The 8,581-nt window shown below is 44.8% G+C and overlaps 2 protein-coding genes across 2 annotated transcripts; one reads left to right on the forward strand and one right to left on the reverse strand.

Moving 5' to 3' along the window:
• The first annotated feature begins 1,654 nt into the window (after positions 1 to 1,654).
• Positions 1,655 to 2,582, forward strand: LOC127298007 (uncharacterized). The gene has a single exon (XM_051328014.1). It carries the CDS (start codon positions 1,852 to 1,854, stop codon positions 2,440 to 2,442), a length of 591 nt encoding a protein of 196 aa, XP_051183974.1. The 5' UTR covers positions 1,655 to 1,851; the 3' UTR covers positions 2,443 to 2,582.
• Positions 2,583 to 3,075: 493 nt separating this feature from the next.
• Positions 3,076 to 6,465, reverse strand: LOC127300626 (ethylene-responsive transcription factor ERF119). The gene is made up of 5 exons (XM_051330764.1): positions 6,311 to 6,465; positions 5,530 to 5,703; positions 4,712 to 4,822; positions 4,354 to 4,592; positions 3,076 to 4,260 (listed from the first exon to the last, which is right to left on the reverse strand). Exon 5 carries the CDS (start codon positions 4,199 to 4,201, stop codon positions 3,335 to 3,337), a length of 867 nt encoding a protein of 288 aa, XP_051186724.1. The 5' UTR covers positions 4,202 to 4,260; positions 4,354 to 4,592; positions 4,712 to 4,822; positions 5,530 to 5,703; positions 6,311 to 6,465; the 3' UTR covers positions 3,076 to 3,334.
• Positions 6,466 to 8,581: the final 2,116 nt, after the last annotated feature.

Here is an 8,581-nt window from a genome sequence, read left to right on the forward strand (position 1 = left end):
CCTTGCCAAGGCTTCTCATCTTCCTCCCATTGCTGGCCAAGCCATTTCACTTGGCGGAATTGGATATTGGTTATACCCACAAAACACAACCTTGACCAATATAAGGCATCCTTCAATACTCATGGGGAATTTCCAACCCGACAGCTTCTTCACAGACTTGTCCAAGATGGGTTGATAGTGAATGCGATTGAGCCTTGAAGGGGCATTGCCAAGGTAGGTGCAAGGGGATGTTGCCACCGGGCAGTTAAACTGTTGCATCAACAATTTAATATCCATATCTTTACATCTAACGGGAGTGCAAGAACTCTTTGAGAAATTTGTTCTTAACCCTGAAGCACTTCCAAACATGCTCAAAATGTGGTTGACCGTGCGCATGTCATTGGCATCTGGATTGATGTAGAGATATTCTATATTTTAGACCTTGCCTTCCAATTGACTTGAGCAGCCCAGCATTTTCAGCAGCATCAACACAATACACCAGGCAATCCATCACAATTGAGAACAACAAAGGCAGCATTCGGTCCCCTTGACGCAGCCCCCTACGGTGCAGAATTTCGTCCGTAAGATCACCATTTATTAAGATTCTGGTATAAGAAGAAACAAACAGCTGACAAATCAGATTGAGAAATTTAGGACCAAAACCTTTTGCAGCTTGGACCACCAAGAGGAATTCCTAGGAAACTGAGTTGCCAGATGCCTCTGCAATTGGGAAAAATGTCATGCCATCCAGAGTTGAGGAGAAAGCAATCCAATCTGACCATCGCCGTATTGTCCTGTTCATTGGACCAGGTATATCTTCTTCCATGCATATACATCTGCTGCAGCTCTAGGTTGTTGATGAAACGATGAAAGGTGACCATGGTTCTTCTGTTGATGTTTTGAGAGCTTTTGCCAGATGCCTCTGCAATTAAATGTAGTCTCCACAAACAATGCAAGGGATTGAGGACTGAATTCTTTGTTGCAGATCATCAAAAATTTGCAGCTTCTCAGCCTCAATCTACGGTCCATATACAGATATTCTAAACGCAGATGCTCAAATTGTATAGTCAACGGAGATCCAGTGCTTGTTCAACACAACATTTGCAACTGATAGCACTTCATCTTTCCAAGCACAAACAAGACCACCACGGGTGCCATCAGCAGGTGAGAAAACAAACTGATCAAAAGCAGGTCCACAGGCTTCAAACACAACATTTGCTGTCACAAAATTCATTTTTGATTCTTGTATACAAACTAGACTGACCAAATTTGACTGAGTAATTGAACTTTGCCACCCAGAAAATTTCAGGATGTGCTATGACGGCTCTGACAAAAAAAATACTGCCGCACTTCTTGCCTGATAAATTGCATCATTCTCAAGGCAGCCATGCGCAGTTTCTGTTTCTCCAGAAAAAGATAAACACCATGAATCGTTTGTTGGTCTATCTATGTGATTAGGGAGTTGCGTGCTTTGGGTGTTGTTCGCTTGTTTAGGAGTAGATAGATGCAGAGATTTCACCTCTGTTAAAAAAATCCCATGTTCTGCAGAACTGCCTGTGAAGAGGATCCGAACTCCAAAGCTTGTTTTTATCTCGCTGCAGGTAAACCAACCTTGAGAGGCAAAAGAGCCCGTCAGTGTACCAGTCACGCCTAACTCTCCTGCATCATGAACACAGAAAATAAACCTCGCCTCAAAAAGTCAAGTGTCAACAGGTCAGGCCATTCACGGCTCGAGCATGATCAACCTACAAATCATTCATCCGCCAAACCGTAACGATGTCTCCTAACCCCTAGCGACACGTTGTACTGCTGAAAATTTTAACCAGAACGTCTCCTAAATTAGCATCACCGAGCTACATAAGCACCGCTGAAATGCCAACAAGATCATCCTCTCCACAGCCAAGACAACAGCAGAAGCATCAGCAACAAAGAGCCATCATGGAGAAGAAGTTATCGCCATTGATGGATCTCAATGCGCCGCTGGCCATGGTGATCCTCCTCCTGCTGCTCGCGTTCATGGCGGGCGAGGCGGACGCGCAGGTGTTCTGCCGGTCCCAGTTCAACCTGGCCAACGAGGCGTGCAGCCTGAGGTCCTTCCCCGGCGCCAACCCGGCGCTGCCCCGGCGGCTGCTCAACGCGTCCTCGTCCGCCGGCTACGAGCTGCAGTCGGCCCGCGACGAGCACGGCGGCAGCGGCCATGGCAGCGAGCACGGCAGGGAGCACAGAAGCGAGCACGGCAGCGGCGACCACGGCAGCAGCCACCACCACGGGCACCACGGGCACGTAGGAGGGGCCGACCCCTACGACACGGCGTGCTGCCGGCGCCTCATGGGCATCGACAATGCCTGCATCTGCCAGGCCATGTCCTTCCTCCCGGTCTTCATGAGCAGGGTCAAGCACGCCATCAAGCTCACCCCCGTCCCCGGATGCGACATCTCCTTCGAGTGCGCCGCCGTCAACTGAACGCCCCCGGCCGCCCGCCGGAGCAGCCGAGGCAGTTAAACTGAAAAGTAGTGGTCTTGCAGCAATTTTCCATTTCCTGGTTACTATCTTTGGCAACAACTCACAGCTTGTTATACCCTTACAAGTTTTTTGTTAAGAAAAAAAAAGATACTCGTATAAGTTCTGTTACAGAGTATCAGTCATCTGTAATTTTTTTGAGCTTTCATCTGTACTTCATATTACCAGTATGGCTGCATTCGCAAAGGTCTTTTCTGAAGATTTAATAGTGACCTCGCATTCTCTACACGCCCCGGTTCAACTTGATCTCTTTTCTACAGTTAACAGAAATATACTATTTAAATGTTTTTATGTTCCAGATTTATTTCGTGTTCATACTAACTATTTCACAGTTACCTGACCAACGAACCAGATATGAACAAATAAAGCAACTGCGATAGTTATCTCAAGTTTTTTGGTAGAAAACAAGAAGAAATTTATTAACTAAGTGAGGAGATGAATTTAGAAATCACAGTATTGAAATCTGGAGTGTGGACTCTGGAGCACTGAAATCTGACAGACAAACATCACATTTGCACGATGGAATTGCTGAAATGCAAGTAACGAAAAAAACAAAATTTAGGTGCTTCTCAAAAGTGATAAAACGAGATATATTGCCACAATTTCACAGCAGGTTCATATTAGATGATCATGTACATATTACATCGTACACATTAGCTCAACCAGGCAATTACTCTAGGGGAGAGGGACTGTACATTTTCCGACAAAATTGGATATGAACTTGTCTTCAGATCATAAACTCACCCTGCCATCCATCCGAATGATCAAAACTGAGTCCACCTCTTTCATACCAACAACTCGGTGTACAAGAAAACATGGTACCCCTGTGGAGTCCTCAAAGTCTCTGGAGTTCACATTCCATTGAATCAAAGTCGAAGCCAGCCCAATCAATTTGCGCGTCGAGATCAAACATAGGATCTGCGACTGGCATCTGTAGGTGGCTGATGTCTGCCAGCCCGATATAGTCATCATCTGGGGGAGCATCTGTCGCACCGATAAAACCTTTGACGGTGAACATATCTGCCAGCCTTGAAAAGTCATCCAGCGAGAGTTCATCGGTTGGACAAACATAGTCACTGATAGGAAGCTCATTTATCTGGCCAAGGAGCACATCCACTGGAATTTCTTCATCGCTAGGTGTTGATGAGGAGTGCAGTTGTAAGCTTTGATCAACAGTGCCAGGGGCTATCTCCATTGGCACTACCTTGTGCACCTCTTCTGTTTTCTGGTCGAGCGACGAAGACGAGGACACACAGGATACAGTAGCTGAGCTGGATAAAGCCTCTTCTTCTGGTGCGGATGATCTAGATTTGATGGCCAACATCTCTGCACGTACCCGGCTCCGTTCAGCCTGATATGCTTCAGCAGCCGCCTCCTCAGAGGTAAATGTGCCAATCCATTTCCGGGTCTTAGTCACAGGATCACGGATCTCCGCTGCCCATTTTCCCCATGCCCTCATGCGCACACCAGGGTACTTGCTTGATGGTTCCTTCTTCTCTACAGCATTTGATTTCTTTGTGCTGCATGGCACAAGGATCTTTCGAGATTTGAAGGCTCCTGAGCTCTTCCTTGGAATTTCTAATTCTATTATCATTCTCTTTTCCTTCTTGGCATTCTGTTCATCTTCATCAGAGGAATCGGTGGCATCAGGATCATAGCAGGAAATGCGGACCTTCCGCGAAGAGGGCATCATGTTCTGCATCTGGCCCTAAATTCAATTAAGATCCGAAGATTACTGGATTGTTGGCTTTGGTTACAAATCTGCAGAGCAAACCAGTGAATGTGTCAGATATGATCATAAAAGGTTGAAATTTAGCAAATTCCAAGGATGTGGAAAAGAACAAGTCTACGTACCAACTGCAATGTTTCACCAAATCAGGACAGAGACTCCTGCTCTGCTCTAGAGCTTGAGTGCAGAATATCTAGAATCAGAAACTAAGCTGTCACAAACTTCTAACTGAAACTGGAGAAAAGAAAGAGTTATTCTCTTTCTGCGAAGACGTCGAAGAGAAGTCGGTCTTCTGTTATGAACTTCAAGAGTGTCAGGGTGGAAAGGAAGGAAGAATGCTGAACTTAATCCACCCAAACCAAATCTGCAAGGATCCAAACATTGCCAGATGAGGCCCAATCTTGTGAGGAAAGTTGTAAAAGATATTTGCCGATATTTTCTCAGTCTGAGGTACAACATTCCTTGCAGATAATTAATACATACCAAGATTATGCGGTTTGGGGGATTCTTTAATCGCTATTACTTCACGTGCGGCAGAGTATGGGGCACTGGTCTAAATGTAGAAAACCAGAGTACTTGACCCCAAATCCAAACCTGAAACAAGAAAGCAGAGCTCATCACTACATGTTATGATGGAGTTCTGCAATTCCAGATGAAGGGCAGCAGATTCTAACACTACATAGAAGAATGTGAGCATTAGATATTAGCACGTGGACATTAATTCATGACTAAATAAAGCAGTAATATTAATGATTGTGCAGCTCAGCTCTGAAATCAGTCCACGGCAAATATACAAAATTGGTAAAGGAGTAAGATTTAAGATGCCTAGATGAAGAAAAAAACCTCCACAATTAGATGAGAAGAAAATAGATTGATCAGTGTTACGGGCTACGTCCATCTCCATTATCTGAAGGTACACTCAATACAGATACTAAGAACAGGAACATAACATCTTACATGAACAGCAATTGCAGTTTATTCTAGTCATAATAAACTATTGATACTAAGAGAAAATTTAAAACAAAAACTGCCTCTGAACTTTGTAGCATAATGAATCATCTTTCTTCTGAATAATAAGAACACGTGGCCCTTTGACTCTGACAAGGAACTATAAGAGAATAATAAAATTCAAACGTAAATAGAACAGGGGAAGCAGGTACTACATCAATCAACTCTCCTTATACTGCTACCGCACACGACATTGCTGTCGTCAGGTGTTGCAACCAGAAACAAACTGCTGCAGGGCAAGGCATAATATAATAATAATAAGTCTGGAGCAGGAGCGATAGGACAGTGCTTACCGGGAGATCTTGAAGCGATGATCCTGCGTTCTGGGGCCCCTCTGCCAAGACTGGGGGAGAAGGTCGCAACAAGCGGAAGTAGCTGATGGTGATGGGAGCTCAGAACCATGGAGCAGCAGAGCAGGCGACATAAATCAATAGCGAGCGCTGGCGCCGGCGGTGTCTACTCCAACTCTGCGATCATCGCGCCAACACCACGAACGGGAAAACGATTAAACCCAGGAAGGAAACAAAAATTAAAGGAACGCGAGAGGAAACAAAAATTAAAGGAAGGAACGCGAGAGATTATATATGGCAGGCAAATCAATCGGCGGGGGGAGGGGCACTGGAGTAGAGCAAGAACACAACACCTGAAAGATTTGCTCTTTCCAAAAATTTCATCAGATGATAAAAAAAAATTCCTTGTTCTCGTTTTTTTAGAAGAATTTAAGGAAGGGGCGGAGATTAGATCGGCAGCAGAAAGAGGACTCCAGGAGGAAGAAGGGAAGGGAAACAAAATAAAAAAGGGGGAGAGACGAGCAAACCGACAGCAAATCCCGTGTATTATCTCCCCGCGATTACCAAAAGAGGAACGACTGCCCGTAAAAAAGGCCCGGCCTTTCCGCGAGAACCAGGCAGCCGATCCATGCCCAGGGACATGGAGGCGAAGGGCGAATCGATCTCGCGCGAGAAACCATTCGGTCGATCGAGCCCGGCGGCGCTCGGTACTTACGGGCACGAGCCGGCGCGCGCTGCGATCTCCGGCCGGGAGAATGAAGGGGAGGGGGATCGGGGGGCTTACGTGGTGGCAGGTCGGGACGGGGCGGGTTTCGCCGTGGCGGAGCGGAGCGGATCGGAGTGGCGCGGAGCGGGGTGGTGGCCGGGGGACGGAGTGGAGCTCTCTGGTTTTCTTGATTTGTTGGGGACGGGAAGGGGAAGCGAGGGGGTTTAGCGAGGAGACGAGACGAGCGGAGCGGAGGGACGAAACGTGTGACGAGCGGAGGTGATGTGGCCTGCGTAATTATAGGTGGGGTCCCGACGGGATGGTCGAATTGGATGGGGGACACCGTTCGTGCACCAGGACTCTGACTTGTGGCTTATAAATCGTTAGAACCAGGACTCAATTTGCCAGATGAGATGTAGTACTTGTTGGAGTAGTGAACTGCTCTATGTGTTAGTAATGTTTAATTGTTGAGGTGGCTAGTTCTACTATACTCAGTTAACTCCATGTTTGACTATGTTATTTTGCCACATTTACTTGATGTGTGTTGCGGGTTTCCAGTGATTTGGCATAAATTCCAAACAAATTTGACTACCGCACGTGTGTTGCAGGGCTTCCAGTGATTTGACATGAACTCCTGAAAAAATTAACTAGCACACGTGTGTTGCGGGATTCCAGTGATTTGGCCTGAATTCCTGATAAAGTTAACTAGCACACGTGGTTGCGGGATTTCCAGTGATAAATTTAACTAACACACGTGTGCTGCGGGCTTCCAGTGATTTGGCCTGAATTCCTGATAAATTTAACTAGCACACGTGTGTTGCGGGCTTCCAGTGCTTTGGCCTGAATTCCTGATAAATTTAACTAACACACGTGTGTTGCGGCATTTCCAATGATTTGGCATGAATTCTTGATAAATTTAACTAGCACACGTGTGTTTAATTTGTGTTTGATTATAATATCACACTTGTGCATACTTTTTTTGCGAATTGTGCATCTTAATTAATTACTCCCTCCGTTCCTTTCTATAATGCCTATTGTTTTTTCGCTTTTGTTTCAGAATATAAGAGTAAAGTTATGTTTTTTTGCAAAGAACCTCTTCCACCGATCTGTTCTCGTCTAGAAAATCTGGAAACGAATCTGTTCCCGTCCAGTAAATCTGGAAACCAATCTGTTACCATCCAAAAAATGTGGAAACCAATCTGATTATGGAAAGAATAGCGGGAGAGAGGACGTACATGACGCGATCGGTTATGGAAACAAGATTATTTTGAGATCTGATTTCAGTTTCCTATTTTGTTTCTAAGATCGCTAGGGGGTTTTGTGTCAAAAAAATGGCTTGCCCTAATTTCCGTGCCAAAATACAATAGGCACTATAGAAAGGAACGGAGGGAGTACAATACATTATCACTATTGTATTTCGACCATGTTGTGGCTTATGTTGACACTAGTCGAACTATACCCATTGGAGTAGTGTGTGATAATATTGTTAAACTGCCATCATTCGTTCAACTATGTTTTCTTCACAATATATTTCAATCTTTTTTACCACGTGAAAACTGTGTAGTCTTATGGCAAAACAATTTATATTATCATTGTAAAAACTCATAGCCCATACATTGCTAAGTGTATGATAATTGGTTGATTTGGAAAGGTGATGTCTACGGGTGCTTCTGTTCTTGTAGACAGTGTTGGGCCTCCAAGAGCAGAGATTTGTAGAACAGCAGCAAGTTTCTCTTAAGTGGATCACCCAAGGTTTATCGAACTCAGGGAGAAAGAGGTCAAAGATATCCCTCTCATGCAACCCTGCAACCACAAAGCAAGAAGTCTCTTGTGTCCCCAACACACCTAATAGGTGCACTAGTTCGGCGAAGAGATAGTGAAATACAAGTGGTATGAATGAATATGAGCAGTAGTAACGGCGCCAGAAAAGTGCTTGCTGGCGTGCAGTTGATGATAGTAATATTGCAGGAAGTAAACATGCAGCAGAACAGTAAACAAGCAGCGATAGCAGTATTTAGGAACAAGGCCTAGGGATCATACTTTCACTAGTGGATACTCTCAACATTGATCACATAACAGAATAAATAGATAGATGCTAGGCTCTACACCCTCTTGTTGGATGATGAACACCACTAACTGTGTAGGATTACACGAACCCTCAATGCCGGAGTTAACAAGCTCCACAATATTCAATGTTCATAATTAAATAACCTTAGAGTGCATAACAGATCAACATAACCAAACCAAGTACTAACATAGCATGCACACTGTCACCTTCACACTACGAAAGGAGGAATAGATCACATCAATACTATCATAGCAATAGTTAACTTCATAATCTACAAGAGA

This window comes from Lolium perenne, chromosome 5 (assembly GCF_019359855.2).
Source record: "Lolium perenne isolate Kyuss_39 chromosome 5, Kyuss_2.0, whole genome shotgun sequence".
NCBI classification, from domain to species: Eukaryota; Viridiplantae; Streptophyta; class Magnoliopsida; order Poales; family Poaceae; genus Lolium; species Lolium perenne.